This window comes from Lolium perenne, chromosome 5 (assembly GCF_019359855.2).
Source record: "Lolium perenne isolate Kyuss_39 chromosome 5, Kyuss_2.0, whole genome shotgun sequence".
NCBI lineage: Eukaryota > Viridiplantae > Streptophyta > Magnoliopsida > Poales > Poaceae > Lolium > Lolium perenne.
This window is the reverse complement of record NC_067248.2, coordinates 152,103,695-152,123,763: the sequence shown is the minus strand read 5'-3', so window position 1 is coordinate 152,123,763 and position 20,069 is coordinate 152,103,695. Positions and strand designations below refer to the sequence as shown.

The 20,069-nt window shown below is 46.9% G+C and overlaps 1 protein-coding gene and 1 non-coding gene across 4 annotated transcripts; both read left to right on the top strand.

The window, feature by feature from the left end:
• The first annotated feature begins 2,443 nt into the window (after positions 1-2,443).
• On the top strand, positions 2,444-3,468 carry LOC127300264 (protein DETOXIFICATION 16-like). 2 transcript variants are annotated; one of them, XM_051330360.2, is made up of 4 exons: positions 2,444-2,712; positions 2,808-2,896; positions 3,045-3,101; positions 3,306-3,468. In XM_051330360.2, exons 1-3 carry the CDS (start codon positions 2,459-2,461, stop codon positions 3,047-3,049), a joined length of 348 nt encoding a protein of 115 aa, XP_051186320.2. In that variant the 5' UTR covers positions 2,444-2,458; the 3' UTR covers positions 3,050-3,101; positions 3,306-3,468. The 2 variants fall into 2 exon arrangements, with proteins under 2 accessions (XP_051186320.2, XP_051186321.2); XM_051330361.2 differs by lacking the exon at positions 3,306-3,468 and adding an exon at positions 3,181-3,299.
• A 29-nt stretch (positions 3,469-3,497) lies between these two features.
• Positions 3,498-4,621, top strand: LOC127303666 (uncharacterized). 2 transcript variants are annotated; one of them, XR_011745114.1, is made up of 4 exons: positions 3,498-3,542; positions 3,728-3,846; positions 3,999-4,088; positions 4,212-4,621. It is a non-coding gene; the product is annotated as an uncharacterized protein (transcript). The 2 variants fall into 2 exon arrangements; XR_011745113.1 differs by having other exon boundaries at positions 3,504-3,846.
• The last annotated feature ends 15,448 nt before the right edge of the window (positions 4,622-20,069 follow it).

The window sequence follows — 20,069 nt, the reverse complement described above, 5'->3', positions numbered from 1 at the left end:
CATTAATCCACACCATGCATATAATATTGTAAGAGATCTTTCATGGCCTTCACAACATTTTGGTGCCCTGTGAGTGTGAGTCTCACAGTACGTTACATTCCAATTATGTGTTGGTTGGTCAGTTGAACCGATCCGGTGTAACTACTACCAGTTCAAAATTGCTGTAGCAGGGGCAGGGCATGCGGCGGCGGGCCGAGCGCGAGGTGCGACAGGAGTTCCTGTTGTGGCTGCCTGCCGCGGCAGACAAACTGCCGGAATTCCTGCCGTGGCAGCCTGCCGCGGCAGAGAAAACGCCGAATTCTCTGCCGCGGTAGAGGACCCGGCTGGGCGAGGCGGTGTCGAGGCGGGGGCGCTCGAGGCCGGGGCGGGCGCACTTGGGCTGGCGCTAGGGTGCGCGGGGCCGGTGCAAGAGCTCGCGTTGGCGGCACGGGCGGCGTGCCGAAGAGGTCGTCGAGTCCGCGCGGCGCAGGAGGCGCAAGCGCGGATGACGAAGCTGCATGCTGAACAGGAAAAACCTTCTCATCGAAGACAGCATGTCGCGAGACGAGTATTCTTCCAATGACAGGGTTAAAGCAGCGGTAACTCCGATGGTTAGAGGGATACCCAAGAAAGACACATGCCATGGAACGAGCACTAAGCTTATGTGGAGCGGTGGACGCGATTTTAGGATAACAAAGACAACCGAAGACACGAAGATCAATGTATGAGGGAGGACGACCGTGGAGGCATGTGTACGGAACCTGGGACTTTATGGTTGTACTAGGACAACGATTAAGCAGGTATGTGGCAGTAGCCAGAGCGTCAGCCCAGAGAGGAGCTGGAATGTGAGCCTGGAACATAATGGTGTGCATAGTATCATTAATGGTACGAATGGCACGCTCGGCTTTACCGTTCTGCTGGGAAGTGCATGGGCATAATAGTCGCAGGGCGGTGCCGTGGGTGGTGAGGAGATTATCAACAGTCTTGTTAAGGAACTCGGAACCGTTATCTGTCTAGAGGGAGTGAATAGTGACACCAAACTGCGTGCGCGTAAGCGAATTTTTTTTCCGAGAGTACGTGGGCAACTTATTAGTTGGGCAACTTGTTAAAGCGGCGTCTTTCTAGAAATTATTTCAAACTTATTAAAACGCCGTGCATAGGTACACTTAAACATTGCGATGAGAGACAAATGTGCAAGTAACGAAATAAGAAATCGCAGCCACTTTCCGGTGATGGCAACTGCATTGCCCAAAGGAAAGTGGAAGAGACACCGAGAGCATTACCCAAATGAGAGTACAAGGGCCGTCGAGGGCGTTTCCTCCAACGAAACACGCTGAATACTACTATAGCTCACCATGGGACGGCCATCGAAAGAGCTACACGCTCCCGAGCCTCCAGTATTGAAATAAACCAACGGTTACGATGAGCAACGCGGTAACACGCCCCGTCGGATACTATTGTACTCGATGCAAGAGCTCTGCTCCAACCCTCGGTACAAAAAATAAGCCAAACCCTATGGTTAGCCTCCGCCATTTGCGCGATAGCGCAACGGGTATTATTTGAAAGTTATTAAAACGCCGTGCATAGGTACACTTAAACATTGCGATGAAAGACAAATGTGCAAGTGATGAAATAAGAAATCGCAGCCACTTAACCATAATATTCCCGTGATAGCAACTGGATTACGCAAAGGAAAGTGGAAGAGATATCGAGAGCATTACCCACATGAAAGTATAAGGGTCGTCGAGCAATGCGATAACACGCACGTCGGATACTATTGTACTCGATGGAAGATCTCTGCTCCAACCTTCGGTACTAAAATAAGCGAAACCCTATGGTTAGCCTCCGTCATTGCGCGATAGCGCAACGGGTCATCTAGTGTATACTTATTTGTAGACGGAGGGAGTACATCCGGTGGATGCTCCGGTCGCTGCTCTTCTACGGGTGGCTGCAGTGCCACGTCCGGTTCCTGCAGACGCAGAATGTTGGAGCTGCGTCTCCGCAGCCCTTTGTGGCTCTTTCACTCGCACGAACGAAGGTGGAAGAAGGGAGGCAACACAGAATTTTTGCTGGCGACGAACGCCGCCACGGGCGCACCAACGCCCTAGTATTTTCTGCTTTCAGCTGGCTCATTCCACAAGTACACAGGGCAGGCTTTTATACGCAGCCGCACACACGATGTCGCACCCCACGTCTGGCCGCTCGCCCACGACGCGCTCACACGCGCACCTCTCTGATCCTATTTCCACTCCACTAAACGCTAATCTAGGCCACTAACTACTTGACCAGGCCAGCACATGCACACATACGCACGGCTGCCACACCTAGCATGCAGCTAACTACTAGACTAATGGATCGATTCACATGACCCGGACTCTACTCGCGCCTCTCCGCACGGACGGAGCTGCAGCTGCCGCAGCATTATACAAAAATACAAACTATCTCAAGATTAGTGCTAACACAGAAGATCGTGGTGCCGATGATGGTCAGCTCCGGCGTCACCGCCGCCAACCACGTGCTCGTGTGCTGGGCGCTGGTCTACAAGCTGGGCATGGGGATCAAGGGAGCGGCGGTGGCCAATGCCATCTCCTTCCTCGTCAACGTATCCATACTCGCCCTCTACGTCAGGCTCTCACCGTCCTGCAAGACCACCTGGACGGGGTTCTCCTGCGAGGCGTTCCACGACATCCCAGCCTTCTTGAAGCTCGCTGTCCCATCTGCGATGATGGTCTGGTGAGTGAGCACTACTCTAGTGGTGCTACTGATCGATCGAGCTGCTTCATCAACGACGCCTGCAATTCTCTGAATAAGCCTGCTTCGATTTGCAGCATGGAGTGGTGGTCGTTCGAGGTCATGGTGCTACTTGGTGGCCTTCTCTACCTAATCCCAAACTCTCCACGGCCGTGCTCTCCATCTGGTAAGTACAATATACTCCCTACTAGCTAGTTGTCTGTTTTTTTTTTTGCTAAATCAAATAACGTTCGTTCATAGATGCTCTTTTCTTCGTGTGATTGATTGATCTCGATCGCTCCTTGCTGAATCTCTATCCTATCCGACACCTGCAGCTTGAACACCAATTCCATAGTGTGTACGGTCCCGAACGGACTCTCTTCCTCCATAAGGTCAGCCTCTTCTTTTCAGTTTTTCAAGATCCACTCACAATCCTCACTACCGGAAAATTTGTCATTGTTGTGTACACAGTTGTTTGCCGAGTGTATATTCGTGCGGAACACGGCAAAGAGAACAAAGAAACACACGGAAAATTAAGAGAAACTTTGCCTAGCATGATGAAAGACTAAATGTACCACCCCATTATGCATCTGCAGCACGCGCGTGTCCAACGAGCTCGGAGCGGGGCGACCTCGCGCAGCCCTTCTGGCCGCCCGTGTTGTCATGCTGTTGGCATTTCTGGTAGGAACTTCGGAAGGCATTCTCTTGATCCTAGTGCGAAACCTGTTGGGTCTTGCCTACAGCAAAGACCAGGAGGTTGTTGCCAAGAAGATGTTCATCTTGGCACATGGCACCCTCGGTCCTGTTTGACGGCCTCCAGTACGTTCTGTCAGGTAAGTACTGCATGCAGAGACCATGCATATATGATAAGTATATTCTTGGAAAGTACACGTTGACTCCATAAACAGTTTCGTCTTTGGATAGTACAAGTCCAAGTCCTGGTCTCTCCGTTTGCACAGGCCGACATTTTGTTGTCTCAGAGATCCTACATGTGACACAAATTGGTAGGGATTTACAGGCATTGTTAGGGGCTGCGGACGACAAAAGATTGGTGCTCTCGTCAACTTCGTTGCATACTATCTCCTTGGTATTCCTGCAGCGCTTGTTTTCACCTTCGTCTGTCATCTGGGCGTACTGGTATTCTATATTCCCTCCTCACCACCTTATATATATTTAACTAATAACAGTAATATTTTGTAACTAACTGGTTTTGAAAATGCTAAACCAGCCTAATGTTTAATAATCATTTCCATCTCCTTTGATCTAAACATATGTGGATCCATGTCTAGGGGCTTTGGTTGGGAATAATCATCGGAATGGTCGCACAGATGTTGTTGCTTCTCGTCATTTCCTTTGGCACCAACAATTGGGAAAAACAAGTAAGCGTAGTTATATATGGTTTAGTCTTCAATTTTGCACACCAAATTCAATCTCTTCTTCCTCACCCATATATGCTTCTGATTGCTAAAAATGTATATGTGTTCAATTATGGTGGTGCTAAGGCAATCGATGCAAAGGACAGAATTTTCACTTCATCGCCAACAGAGCCATGATCAAAGACATCACATAACATCCGCAAGACTTCACGTGTGTTATATTGTGTGATCCAAATTCATAAGAAGGCTAACTTCTGACGAGCGGAGTGAGACCCGTCGACGATAGGCTTAGGCCAAAACGGAGCGGGGTCCAAAGTTAGCCCACAACGTGTTCAATATAGGGTTTAACTCCTCCTTGAGACACATTCATTCTTGTAGCATGAATTTCAACAATCTCCCGAACAACAAAGAAAACACGTGTTGACGTCAACAACCACTTGGAATAAGAAGTTATACCAACCAAATTCGAGCAAAGCTCAAGCTTGGCAACAAAAACTGGTTTCGTCATCATATCAACATGATTATCATGAGTACTAGTTTACCTTGTGCAACGATATCACGAACTTAATGGTACTTGACATCAATGTGTTTTGTCCTCTCATGAAACATTTCATCTTTAGTAAGGTATATAATATTTTGACTGTCACAAAAAATTAACCCAGAATCATCTATACAAAGCCCATCATACAAAACTTTCTACCAAATAGGCTCTTTGCAAGCTTTAGCAATAGCCATGTATTCTGCCTCGATTGTAGATTTAGAAACAACATGTCCTAACGTAGCTTTTCAACTCACAACACATCCACCAATAGTGAACACATAACCTGTGAGGACCTCCTCTCATGCAAATCGGTGGCAAAAGATGAATCAACGTAGCCAGCGAGTCCCTCACCGGTTGTGGGACTACCGGCAACCAGGGTGCCACGTCCCTTAAGTTGTTGGGAGCATAGAGTTAACAATCGCTCCGGGAGGAAACTCCGGAGTGAGGCTCCGCGATGGTCGAGACCATGTGGGACATCAAGCACCTCTCCAAGAGAAGCCGAGAGAGGCGTCGAGCCAAAGGAGCCTCAGATAACCATCACACGTGTCCCGCCCCAGAAGGGCATATAAGGCTACCTTTCCGGACCACCGGACAAACCAAGAAGGCACGGCATACGTCGTGGCCGAGCTCAAAAGCTCCATCCCGAGGAGGAGAGGTGACATTGCCTCTTTAGTGATTAAAGCAGGCTCGACAAGGACCAGTCCTTGCCACTTTGGTGCAAGACTGGGTGGAAGGCACAAACGGCCACCGGATGCATCATCGACGACCTCATCGCCTGCCATGGACCAGCACTTTAATCGATCATGGACTATGTCCATCCTGTAAAGGGTGGGAAAGTTTCCCGCCCATGGTTTGGAGATGTGGCAACCCTTCCCCCTCAAGATATTTCAGGGGAAGAGGACCAGCTACTCTATAAAAGGACTAGCCTTGCTAGCATAGGGGGGGGGGGGGCGATCCAGAGTGATCACAAATCCTAGACATCTGTACGGTCATCTTATCCATTGTGACCTACAATACATCCACCAAAGCAGGACGTAGGGGTTTTACCTCTCCGAGGACCCTGAACCTGCGTAATTGTTGTGTCTCTCTCCGCAGTGTCAACGTCGTGAGTTCGACGACGTGATCTTGAGTCCCCTGTGTTCGAACCTCTCGGGTTCGGTGATACCCGTGTTCCTTCGCGGACACGAATCTCCGGCACCGGTCTTGCCAAACTTCAAGCAAGCTTTGGATGTGCCACGAAGGTACCTGAAAATCCACTAAAGAACTTTCCAATGTTCTTTACCATGATTATCCATGTATCAACTGATCAAACTCATAGCATATGATAAATCAGGACAAGAACAAATCATGGCATACATCAAGGGACCAATAGCACTAGAATATGGAACTTGTGACATGTACTCAATATCTTCATCGGTACTAGGACATTGCAATGAGGACAACTTGAAGTGAGGAGCAATAGGAGTACTAACAGACCTTGCCTCATGCACATTCAACGATGAAGAACTTTCTTAATGTAATTTTTGCTGACTAAGAAATAACACACTAGATTTTCCGTTCCTTGTAATTTTCATACCTAGTATTGTAACACCCCAACCAACCCCCGGTCGGACCTGTTACCCTGGTAGCTCTCTAGGATCTCTAGACTAGCCCCACAGACCAACACATGTCTTTTCTGCGCACTTTGTCCTCACTCGTGCGCACTCGGGAACTACTTCCCGGTCGGTCACCCATCCTCAAATTACTCTGGGCCAAGCACACTTAACCTCGGAGTTCTTTGCTAACGAGCATCCGGAAAACAAGTTGCAACTTGTTAATATGAGTATCCTATCAATCCTATTGAGCCCTGGGCCAGGATGTCACACTCATCCCCCCTTAGAAGATCGGCGCCCTCGTCGATCAGCCCCAGGCCAGGAACGTCCCATCTTGGCACACATATATCCGTCCGGTGCCGGCACATGTGCCATGCCGTGTGCCATGACGGGTCACACCAGCCATGCGCCACATGCTCGAACCCTGACCCGCACACACCCGTGTAACCCCGCCCGAAGGTCGGCTCTGATACCAAATGTAACACCCCGACCAACCCCCGGTCGGACCTGTTAACCCTGGCAGCCCTCTAGGATCTCTAGACTAGCCCCACAGATCAACACATGTCTTTTCTGCGCACTTTGTCCTCACTCGTGCGCACCCGGGAACTACTTCCCGGTCGGTCACCCATCCTCAAATTACTCCGGACCAAGCACTCTTAACCTCGGAGTTCTTTGCTGATGAGCTTTTGGAAAAGAAGTTGCAACTTGTTAATATGAGTATCCTATCAATCCTATTAAGCGCTAGGCCAGGATGTCACAAGTATTTTCTTAGCCGCACCAAGATCCTTAATCTCAAACTCGCTACTTACTTGAGACTGTAATGTAGTGATCTCTTTCTTGCTCTTGACCAGTGTTGGAAAAGGCGATGCCTAGGAGACGCTTACTCGCGCTTAAGCACTAGGCGATGGACAAACGCCTCGCCTAGGACATAAGAGAAAGTCTAGGCAGGGCAATCATGAAATTGTCTTTCCCATGAAGAAATCATGACATATTTCACTGTCGAGACATATGGGCCATATTCTAATGGTAGTTGATAGTAATTTACTCATTAACATGCTCTAGATTAATGTATATTCACATATGATAACCTGTTTACACACTTTATAGTACAAACTATATGCCCGCCTAGGCTGCGCCTTCGACGCTTAAGCACCGCCTAGGCACTAGGCAAATGCCAATGGCCTCGCTTACGCCTAGCGCTTTTTCCAACCTTGCTCTTGACTACAATCAACATATCATCAATATATAACAACAACTATATATGTGACCCATTAACAAACTTGATCTAAATACAACTACATACTGAGATCTCAGAAAGTCATGTGCAAGCATAAATGAATCAATCCTTTTGTACCCCTGCCTTGATCATCCTTGGAGGAGCATCACTATCAACCACAACATTATTTCCTCTTGTAGACTCGGTCTGATATGGCCGAATAAGCATATTCTTGTTCTCAAAATCAATCATGTTTACTGGAAGTATTGAGCTTCATCTTAGAACTTTATGTAAATGTCAATCGTCCATCATCAATGGTAGATTGCACATGTACAATCGTTAGTAGCATGTGTAAAAGAATTATGCCACTTACAATAAGCTTTTTTACCCAATTTTTCCGCAGATGGTATTACATGGCTTGCTTTAACTCTTAAATTTCCTTGCATCAACATATCAAATATTTTATAAAAGGTGTAGGTTTCAAAGGAGAACATGCAAAAGGTTTGGACTTAGGTGATTGAACCCATTCGGATACACAAATATCAACTTCATCTTCACTAGCCAAATCATCATCATAATCTAAAGCATTAACCATGTGGTTTCCTTCTCCTTATTTCTATTATCCTTAAATTCGATAAATTGTTTAACTTCTTTAGCTCGGTTCTCCTCTGCGAAATCCTTTTGCAAAACTTGATTAACATATTAAATTGTTGCCCTTCTAATTTATCTTTAATATGAGTAAGCAAACCCGAAAAAGCAAGATCAGCTAAATCATTTTCGGCTATGTTCAAACTAAAACAACGTGTTTTGACATCTCTAAAACTCCTTATGTGATCATGAAGATGATCATTGTATTTTTTGCCTAACCGTTGTTAAATCTGAATGTCAAAGTTTAGTTTCGCCGCTATAAAATTACTCATGAAAATTTTCCTCCAATTGTGCTCACGTTGAAATAGAATTAGGAGCAATCGATGTAAACCAAATAAATGCAGTACCAGACAAAGATAAAGGGAATAATTTAACCCTATAAATATCTGATATACCAATCTCACTACATTGCGCTAAAAACTGCCCTACATGCTCAAAAGTGGATCTACCATGTTAATTGAAGCCAACCGTTATTGTTGTTGTAATTTTGTGAAACTACAAGCATATGGTGTCAAGTCAAAATATTCAAGGTATGATTTTTGATACACCCGTGCTCTACCCTTAGGTTCCAAACCAAAATCTCTAAGTATACTAGCAAGTTGATCCTTAAAGTATCAGTGTGTTGTGGAGAACTAAATTGCAAAGCGGATGGAACACAAGTGCACTGCGGCATCTCCGGCAAAAAAAAAATTGAGCATACCTAGTTTGTTGCAGTGAACCATTAAAATAAATCCGGTACCGGCCCGTAACGAACCCCGGTACCAATGGATGGCAGCGGTGATGTATTATATGCCATCGTTTGATAACTTGGTTGCTGAATATTATAATTGAAGCCAACCGTTATTGTTGTTGTAATTTTGTGAAACTGAAGTCGAAACAATAGGAGCAGCAACACTAGGTAAAAATTATTAACCGAACTGCTAGCATAATATTGGCCACCTTGATTATAATTTATGGCAAGTTGTGTAACATTAACTAATGCACCAGGAGTATGCATATTACTAGGCAACCGGCTTTATGGGGTAAACATTATATGTCATCATTTTTTGCAGCAATAAAAGAACCAACTTTATGGGGTAAACTAGTTTCAAATTTCTCGAACTTACTAACTAATTGAGTAATTGTAATTGAGTAATTGTGCGTGCCCCATTTACCATATCAGAACCGTACTTGCTAACTACAAAAACATCAATTAGATGAGCAATTTCTTGGTTCGGGTTACTTACCTTAGCGTCCAATGCCGAAGAAGGGCTTGGCGCCATTACCTTCTTGACGAGCCTCGTTCCTCGTCTTGAGGTATTGCTTCAATTTCTCTGCCTTTGCTTCTTCAAGCTCTCGTTCAAGTGCTTGGCAATCATCCTAGGACAGATCGTTGATAGTGACGGGGATGATAATGTTGCCCGGGTTAAGATTGCTTGCGTCCTTGGGATCGCTGTTCATCGTGTATCTTGCTTCTTCGTCCCCAGCGGAGTCGACAATTATGTTGCCACACAACACAAGGTAACTGTCGTACTTTCGCGATGACCAACGATTGATTTTCCGAGCGAAATCAACAAAGATACCTCGTTTTCGTGGAGGAGAACTGACCATTTTTCAGGACAAAACGGTAAAGATTCAACTAAACCTTTGCGAACGGAGTAAAAAAGTACGTGAAAAAAAGTAAATTGTATTTTGTGAATAGATCAATTGGGGTCCTTTCGATCAGCCATACCCGTATTTATATTTTTTCGATAAAGGGAATATATTAATATCAAAACGATACCAATTACACCCAGCCTCTGCAACAACGCACCACCCTAATGGCACTACGGATGCACACAGCCAAAAAAAAGAAAAGTAAATTAAGAAACAAAAGTCCCGCTATAGTATCTCGAGCCTAACAACAGCAATACATCCACCGCAAAGACAACACCTGAAATACAGAATCTCCAAAAACGACGCCTCCCAAGAAGGGAACAGTGCGCGAACACCATCGTCGCCCGATCAACCATCTTAGGTTTTCACCCTGAAGATAGTCCCCGCTCTCAAAACAATGCCTCCAACAAGGTCATTGCCAGGCACAACCAGTTAAGGCCAGACCTTGGGTTTTCACCCTGAAAGGTAGGACTCTGAACTTCACCTGTGTTGTCGCCCCCACTTTCATACCGCTGCTGTGAAGCCTGGAACACCAAGCAAGTCCCTCAACAACGCGGAGACTTGAACCTCCCTTAGCTAGTCCTCCCCTCCGGCCTTCATGAACTTCCCTTCTTCCGACTTTCATCATGGATCCATAGTCACTTGATGTCAACACAGAAAAAGAGCTTCGCGCCGCTCCCTCCAGAACCAATCGATCGGAATAAAAGCATGGGTGCGCACGACCGAATACCACCGATCCAGCAAACTCCAGGCAAAAAGCACTGTTACATTCGCCGGCGGAGCCTTCCGGAACTCAACACTCCAGCTAGATCACGAGTCCAGGCCTTCGGTAGGTCTTCCTCTTCACGCAAGAGAGACCCTAGGACCACCGCCTTTATTCAGGTCGGACCCCCACGTCGGCGACCATCCCGGGCTGGCCACTCCAACCCTCCACCGGCGACTACGTCGCCGGCTTCCAAGCATCTCCATCTCGCCGCCGGAACGCGGTGATAGATCGATAGATCCACCACCACCAACCGCAGGCCAACCCTCTCCGGCGAAGAAGAGGGCCACCTCCACCGTCTTACCCAAGGCTGCTGCCCCGGGCGACCTCGTGTCGCGGGTGAAGCCCGAGATCGCCTCCACTCACCGGCGAGAGGCGGGGGGAAATTGGCGCAGGCCATGAGCCTGGCCGCCGCCCACCACCAGCCCCTGTCGGAGTGCTGCGGAGAGCCGACGGGAGGAGGGAGGCCGCAGCGCTGGCCGCCGCCGCCCATCCCAACCGCGCCGGCCGAGGGAGAGCCGACGGGAGAAGGGGGCGCAGCGCAGGCCGCCGCCGCCCTACCCATCCGCGCGCCCGCCATGCGTCGAGGAAGGGGATCCGGCCGCCGTCCACCAGGCGTCGACGAGGAAGGGCCTCCGCCGCCGCCACGCCCCGAGGGTCTTTGCCCCGACGGCGCTAAAGGCGGCGGCTGCGTTTAGGGCTGGGGAGTTACGGGAGGCTGGGGAGTTACGGGAGGCTCTCAGCAGTTGTGTCACCCCGTATTTATATACATCCCCCGGACTTTGGCAAACAAATCAGGTTCCTCACGTCATATCTTTACATGCTAGTTAAATAAAATATTCCTAAACTTAAACGACAGCATCTAATAAAATATGAGATATACCTAATCAATTCAAATACGCTTTGGTCATTGAGCTACCGCAATCCACACGCACGTCCCAGGCAATACTTGTCTTCGTCAAGTGATCTTTAGCTCTGCATTTTATCTCTGAACCAATCCAAATACCTGTACTTAGAACTAAACAACAAAATCCAAATACAATGCTGCCAGTCAATAATTTAACCACACACTTAGATTAATTTGTCCTTGAAATATCGAGCAGCCAAATTAGTTTGGTCAAATTTATACTCCCTCCGCTCCATAATAAGTGTCAGCCTATAATTTAAATTATCTAAATTTGAACTATAGGTTGGACACTTATTATGGATATAGGGAGTAGAAAGACCTTGGTGTAAGAGCATCTCCACTCGTTGGCGCTCCCCACGCCCAAATCCGGCGAAATTTTCCTCCGGATTGGAGGAAAATTTGGAGGGAGCGCCGAAGTTCCAGCCGTCCCCCCGGCAGGACACCCCCAACTTCGGCCATTTGACATATTTCAAACAAATTCGACATAAAATTTAACAAGTTCGGCAAACAAGATTCAGAAAATTGCGGAAACAAATTCGGCGAAAATCAGTACAATGTTTAACAAGTGCTGAAACAAATGAAACACACAATTTCACAAGTTTTGAAACAAATTAATAAAGACAGACTAGTTGGCGTCGGCGTTGGCGTTGCCTCGGAGTGTCCATATGTGCTCCACCAGATCATCTTGCAGCTGTTGATGCATTGTAGAGTCTCGAATCTCCTGGCGCATAGCAATGAAGGCGGCCCATGATGTCGGCACCTGGTGATTAGGCTGTGCAAGAGGACCCTCTCTCTCATATGGTGCTTCTTGCTCAGCCAGAGGAACCGGATGTCTTCGCTCATTTTCAATAATCATATTGTGTAAGCACACACAACAGTTCATCACCTCCCACATCTGATCTTTGGACCAAGTCATAGCGGGGAACCGGACGACAGCAAATCTCTGCTGGAGGACACCAAATGCACGCTCGACGTATTTTCGGCATGTGACAAGGTATTAACTTGTCAATGCCTACAAGTAGTAGACTAGGGTTTCGTTGGATGTAGAGGGCAAGTAGATCTCGAAGGTTTTCAGCCGAAAAGTACTCGACGAAATACAAACTAGGGTTTACTCAACAATGATTCGATGATCTCCTCGTCCCTCGACTCCCCCTTATATATGAGGCGGAGCCAAGGGACTCATATTGTACACGTTACAGAGTCCGGGAAGGTTTCTAACTCTCCCCGTAATATTACAAACAACACTTCCTATTACAACTCTAACTTTCCTTAATAATATCTTTGGGCTTCCGAGTCTTCTTATTCTTCGGGTAATGGGCCTTCAGTAAACCCCGGGTACTCTCTTTGGCAGGCCCACTGGGGATGCCTATGTCAGTAGCCCCCGAGATTTTGCTTGAATCGTAGAGTCAGGGAAAATCTCCACTGTTTTATTTTTAATCGACAGCTTTAACTTTTCTATATTTCTTCACATAAAATTCTATATTGTACAGGGATACTGGTAGTTGGGGCTAGTTCATCTGACGGATCAGGTACTAGTTAACTGCTCTAGTGGCAATCCGCAAAAACCTACTTCAAGATCACGTCCCTGGACATGATCTCGGGATACTGGTGTAAACTTCAACAGGTGCCGCTTAAGGTCTTACCATTCTGTCGAGTCCCAGTTAAATTTATCGGGTACCTAACGCGTCCGTTAGGATTTTTCTTCGTATCTGTTGATACGGATAAAAGTAGCAAACCATCGTCAGAGATGGGGCCACGCCGCACAGAACGGATCTGGGGTCTTACCTTCGCAGTGTTTTGCGGCATTCAGAATTTATTCGCAACTTTTGGCGTTCTGAGAATATATTGTCGAGTGCTTATTCGGCTGTTGGAATAGCACATTTCATCGAGTCAATTTTTGACTTATATTGCTCTCCCGATGGGAGTATATGTAGAGTTATCTTTATAACTCGAAATATGCTCCTTCTTCCGTCCTTTACTTTTTCTTTTCTATTGTTCTTCTTGATAATTTTCATCGGGCACGCGAACAGCGTTCCCGATGGGAGTAGCCCCCGAGGCTACAACCAAGGACTTGTGCTTGGTTGTAGGCTCAACATTTTAGTCCACCTTGTCGCTATATTGATATTATTTCTCGATATTATCTTCTTTTCATCTCTCGGGTGCGTGAACAGCGTTCCCGATGGGAGTAGCCCCCGAGGCTACAGCCAAGGACTTGTGCTTGGTTGTAGGCTCCCACAATTTCTATATTGTCATACTCGAAATTTATTTTTGTCGAAGTAGCCCCCGAGCATTTGGGCAAAAACTTGTATTTGATCAAAGGCTCCCGAAGTATTCAATAACTTCTCATGTCGCCAATCTTCTTTTATTTTTCTTGTCGACATGTTTCCCTTAGTCAAATTTACTTCATCTCTGTTAATAGTCGTAATTTTTCTGCCTTGTGGGTCCATTGTTTCCACCACGTTGACACGTCGTGCAAGTGGGGGACACACGTCCTCCGCTTTTCCTGGCGCACGTACTGTAATGCCTGTTCTATTCCATCTCAGTAAAAATACCTTTTTACCCTTCATCTACAAGATCTTTTTTCACCGCACGATTTCTTCATCCAATGGTGCATTGCTTCGCCCAATTCCTATATAAACCTTTCTTCAACCTCCGTTCGCACCTTCGTTTGCGCCGCACCTCTGTTCCTCTTTGCAAAAACTTCCACTGCGCCCAACTCTCTTTGATCTTACGCACGCACGAACTTTGCTTTTCCAGTGCCGTTGATGCCACCGCGCGCGCGACTCACTCGCCACAGTACTCCAGAGTCCAAGATGGCTGCTGAAGATCTTGAGTGGGAGTGATCTAAAATCTCCAACCAAGATGTCAACATGCTGAAGAGGCTAGGCCTGATGAAGAAGGAGGACGCCATCCGCTTTCCCAGCGAAGAAAGCTACCCAACCCCTCCAATGGAGTACCGGGTTAGTTTCGTTGATCACCTCATCCGCGGCCTTTCTGCCCCAATTCACGATTTCCTCCGCGGTCTTCTTTTTGTTTATGGGATTCAGCTGCACCAGCTGACCCCTAATTCCATCCTCCATGTCGCCATTTTTATCACTCTTTGCGAGTGCTTCCTCGGAGTCCCTCCTAACTGGGCTCTGTGGAAGCGCATTTTCTGCCTCCGCCGCAATGGCTCCCACAACGCCACCTATAACATAGGCGGCGTTGTTATCTGTGTCCGAACTGACGTTGATTACTTCGACGTCAAATTTCCTGATTCTGTCCAAGGGTGGCGCAAGCGGTGGCTCTACATACACGAAGAAAGTGCCAATTCTGTTGAGCACAACATAGTCCCTTTTGACGGAAGTGCCAAAATTCTGCGCCGCCGCTCCTGGGATGCTGAAGCTTCCGAAGAAGAGAAAACGGCGACAGAAGCACTTATGTCTCGTATTCATCAACTTCAAAATACTCGAGGCAAGGAGCTGTCTGGTGTTCAAATCACCGCCTACTTCCTTAGGATTAGGGTGCAGCCTCTTCAGGCTCGCAAAAATCCCCTTTGGACGTATGCTGGTGCAAATGACGCCAATAGGCTCTCCAATGATCTTTCTGTGAAGGACTTGGAGAAGCTGATTCGAAGAATTTCCTCGCTCAACAAGAAGGATCCTATTCCCTCCTCTTGCCGCGTGGAACCATACAGTTTCGCCAATCCTCTCCCTCAGGTATTTTGTCTTCTCGAATTTTTGTCTTGTTCCGAACTTTTCCTGCATCACATTGTATTGATATCTCTATAATTTTTCTTTTGTCGCTATTTTCCTGCAGAACCATCCTACTGTGGCTTCCCTTCCTCCTCTTCCTGAGGGTGGAGAAGTCGAAGAGCGAGCTGTCGTCGCGGAAGACAACCAGGGTTCTTCTCTCCCTGAAAGTGAAGTCGCGGGTTCTCACAAATCTGCGGCTTCCTATGAAAAAGAAGTTGAATCTGATGCCAGCGAGTCGACGCAATCCCTTCCTCCTGCTGTTTCCCCAAGGAACAAAAGGAAAAGGAATGACGCCGAGGATTCCGGCACCTCCAAAGCCGAAGAAGTCGATCCTTCACGCCAAAAGGCGGCTTATGATCCATATCTTGAATCCCTCATCAGCTCGTAAGTTGTCTTTACTTCTTCTTATCGTTGTACTCGAAGTTCTTTTGTCTATCTTGTTTTTTATGCTGTCGTCTTTTGTTCGCAGTGATGATGAGGAAGAACCACCAACTCTTGACGTGGCTGCTCGAACGAGCTCGTCGCGTACTCTAGTTGTTTCAGAGACACCAGCTGAAGGAGAGAAATCCTCGCCTCCTCAACTGAATGTTGGTGCTACCACTCCTCCTTCGAGCTCTCTTGTTCCTTCCCCAAAAAGGACAAGGGTGGAGCCAATCGTGGAACCTACCCTTGAATTGGGTAACTCCTCCAATTCCTTCTTGGATGACGTAAGCTCTTAATCTGCTTATTACTGTCTAAATTTCCTCTTGTTTTCTTCTGCATGCCTTCATAATTTTCCCATATCGACAGTTTTGCTTTCTTTTTCCTTTGACAGCCTATGGTCAAAGAGCTTCTTCGCATCGGTGCCCAATTTGTTGGGTACCGTGAATGTGCTAGCAAAGCTGAAGGTACTAATTTTTTATGACACCCGCTTTACGATTTCCTGCTCCTGCTTTGCTTGTATTTTTTAAAAACTTCTTGATTATTGTTGCAGAGAAACTTGCAGAAGCCAGCAAGCTTGTCGACACTCTCACTCAGAAACTAGAGCAGAGTGAAATGGCTCGCAAGAAGGCTGATCTTGATGTTAGCCGAGCTAAAACAGAGGCTGAAGAAGCCACAGCCAAAGCTGCTGGTGTCGAAGATCTGCAGAGGAGATTGGCTGACGCCGAAACTGCTTTGGATGAACATAAGGCCTCCCAAGCTGCTCGTGAAAAGGCAATCACCAAACGCTTGACCTCGCAGAACCGGCGCTTTGTCGGTAATTTTATCGTACCCTTCTATCCTTTCTTTTTTTAATATTAATTGTCCCTCCTGCTGGCAACCAACGTGTATTTTCCTCGGCAGCCAAAACAAACCAAGAATTTGAGCTTGAAGATCCCGACAATGATCCTCTTCTAGACGCACTCTCTTTCTTGGAATTTCATGGAACTGAAGTTCGCGAGGGCATGGATCATGCTGACGCGGGTTTATCCAAGTTGTTCCCCTACTTCTTCCCCAAGAAAGAGGAGCCCAAGACTTTCCTTGCCCTTGCTAAGGAATTTAATTCGTCAGAAGATCTTGGACTGAATATGCGCCAGGAGAACATGAAAGTTGCTTTCGAAAGCACTATTGCCTTGGTCGCGGACAGCCAACAAACTGTCGACTGGACGAAAGTTGGTGCCACCGAGCAGATAGAACAAACGAAGTGGCGTTCGTTGATCAAGGCAGCTAAGCCCAACACGAAGAAAATCTTGGCCTATCTCGGGATCAAGCCAGCTTCGACTCCCAGCTCCTCAAAGCCGGAGGTCTAGTTGAACGCCTTGTCTTCTTCTTTCTTTTGTTTTTAATGATGTCGCCAAAGTAGTTTTTTGACGACACGTACTCCATTAGCTCCACTGTAACGCCTTTGTAATTATTCCGAAAGATTAATGAAAACTCTATCTTGCTTGTTGATTGATGTCGACTTTTGTTGTTAAATTTCAGTTGGTATTTGATAACTATACTCCGTCTTCCGCTCCTTCCAATGCTTCGCCTTCTCCTTCTCGCTCAAGGAGAACTCTTGCTAATACTACACCTGTCGAAGATTCCTTGCCGCAAGAATTGGATGAACTTCGGCAGCAACTTCAGTATGCAAAGAAGCAAACACTTGTGATGATGGAACAGTCTCGTAAGTCATCTGAAGCCGAAAAAATTGCGCTTCAGCAAGCTCGCGAGGCCGTGGCTGCTAAGGAAATCGCTGCTGCCGAGGCTGAAAAGGCAACTACTCGAGAAAATTTCATGCTCGAGTTAATGAATGAAGCCAGCGCGGATATGTCGGGTACGCTTGTCGCTTCCCCCCTCTCTTTTTTTTATGAGACCACGATACCTTCCGTCTTCATGCCACGTCTCGTAAAATTGTCTGCTCTGTTTGTTTGATAGGTTCCTTTATTGATGCTGCTGCCGAAGAAGAGAGGGTAAATACTAGGACGAACCTCCTTGTTAACCTTGCCCTTGACCATGGTTCTACGTGCAGGCTACCCGGAGAGGACCCGACAGATTGTCAGATTTCAGGATCGCACCTCTCAAACTCGCGACTTCCTTGACTTCTGTACCAGGACCCTGTCTATGGTTTATAACTCCATGTTTCCTCGGAACGTTCAGCCACAAACTCTTCCCGAGCTAATGGGGAAATTTAAGGATTCCCACAAGATCCATGGTTTTGTCAGAGCTCAACTGGTAGCTGGCGCCAGGTTTGCTCTTATCATGCTTCAGATCTGCCACTCGAAGCTTGACCTGACCCAAGTTGTTGCGAAAGTTCATGAGAAGGTAAGGCGCCGAAGAGTTGGTGTCGACCGAATTAACACGAAGGTTTCGCCTATAGCCGAAAAAATGATTGAAGACCTTCTTCGGATGGATGCCGACTTTTTTGCAGATGGTCATTATGCTGATTTTCTTGGCGCTGCTCCCGAAGAAAACAGAATTACCCTTGATAACATATTGAATCATGACTAATTATTTTCCTTTGGTAGATGACTCTTCTTTGTGAACCACGATTGTGATTATACTGTGAAGCAATCATCATATTTCTATGTTTGTCTAGCCCCCGAGTGTTTCGGTGGCTATTTTCTGTATTTGTGTATTGCGAGGTTTTGAACCAAGGCATTTATTCAATATGTAGTTTTGGCGAGTATCAGCCCCCGAGCTTCTTTGTCGAGTACTATTTTGTATTTTTATTGACTCGCGAGGTATTTTAATACCAAGGCGAGGCTTTCTTTTTTCGAAGAACTATATTGAAGTTCGTCGGGTCGGAGCCTTTGAGCGTGTCGATGAAGAAAAGCTATATTGACACTATCTTTATTATATTGCAGCACCGCGAGCCCGCCTCATTAAAAACCTTTCCCGGCCCCACTCGGTGCCCCGAAAAAGGAAAAGAGTGCGTCTGAAAACTCGCGGGCGTTTCAGTACATTGAAGTTTTACAAGGACTATATTTCAGCTCTAGGCGTAGAACCGCCTGAGTTGCGCCACGTTCCAGGGGTTTTGCTCCTCCACCCCTGTCTTCTTGTCCTTTATCCTGTATGCTCCTCCTTCGATTACTTCCGTGACAATGTAAGGGCCAAGCCATGGTGACTCGAGCTTTTCATGACTTTTTTGCGTGAGCCGAAGAACTAGGTCTCCCACCTGAAAGGATCTTGGCCGCAAACGTTGACTGTGGTAATTCTTCAAGTCCTGTTGGTATTTGGTTACCCGAGACAGTACTTCGTCTCTAGCCTCGTCGAGTGCATCGACGTCGTCTTCTAGCGCTTTTCTCGACACCTCTTCATCATATTCCACGACTCGTGGAGAATCATGCTCTATCTCGATTGGTAGTACTGCTTCTGCTCAATGAACCAAGAAGAACGGAGTTTCCTGTGTTGCTGTGTTTGGTGTTGTTCGTATGCTCCATAATACACTGGGCAGCTCCTTTGGCCAGGTGTGTCGAGCTTTCTCCAGTGGTGCTAATAAGCGTTTCTTGATGCCGTTGCAGATGATTCCATTAGCTTTCTCGACTTGGCCGTTGGTCTGTGGGTGCGCAACTGACGCAAAGTGTAACTTGATACCCACTTCTTCGCAATAATCTTTGAACTCGTGGGATGTGAAGTTACTGCCATTGTCTGTGACGATGCTGTGGGGCACCCCAAATCTGAAGACGAGGCTTTTTATGAATTTTACTGCGGATGCTCCGTCTGGTGAATTTATCGGCTTCGCTTCTATCCACTTTGTAAATTTGTCGACAGCTACTAGCATGTACTCCTTTCCTCCTGGCCAGGATTTGTGTAACTTTCCCACCATATTGAGGCCCCATTGAGCAAAGGGCCACGACAAAGGTATTGGCATCAGCTCTGCTGCCGGGGAGTGAGGTTTTGCGGCAAACCTCTGGCACGCATCACAGGTTCATACTATCTCCTTTGCGTCCTCTATTGCTGTCAACCAGTAAAATCCGGCTCGAAAGACTTTGGCAGCAATAGCTCGGCTACTCGCGTGGTGACCGCAAATTCCTTCGTGTACGTCCTTGAGGATCGTCCTTCCTTCTTCGGGTGTGACGCACCTCTGTAGTACTCCCGAAATACTTCGTTTGTATAGCTCCCCTTTGACCACAGTAAAAGCCTTTGATCGTCTAATAACTCGCCTTGCTTCAACTGGATCGTCGGGTATTTCCTTCTTCAGGATGTATGATATGTACGTCTGCATCCATGGTATCTGTATCATCATGACCAGGTCCTGATCTTCTTCTTCTTCCTCTTGCTCTTCCTTGGTAGCCCCCGAGGGTTTCTTCTCCTTCTTTTTTGGTTTTGTCGACTTCGTAGATCTTTCTGCTATCTCTTTCCAAAATACACCTGGCGGGACTGCAAGGCATTGCGACCCGATGTTTGCAAGAACGTCGGCTTCGTCGTTGCTCAATCTGCTAATATGATTTACTTCGCATCCATCGAACAACTTTTCGAGCTCGTTGTAAACTTCTTTGTATGCTAT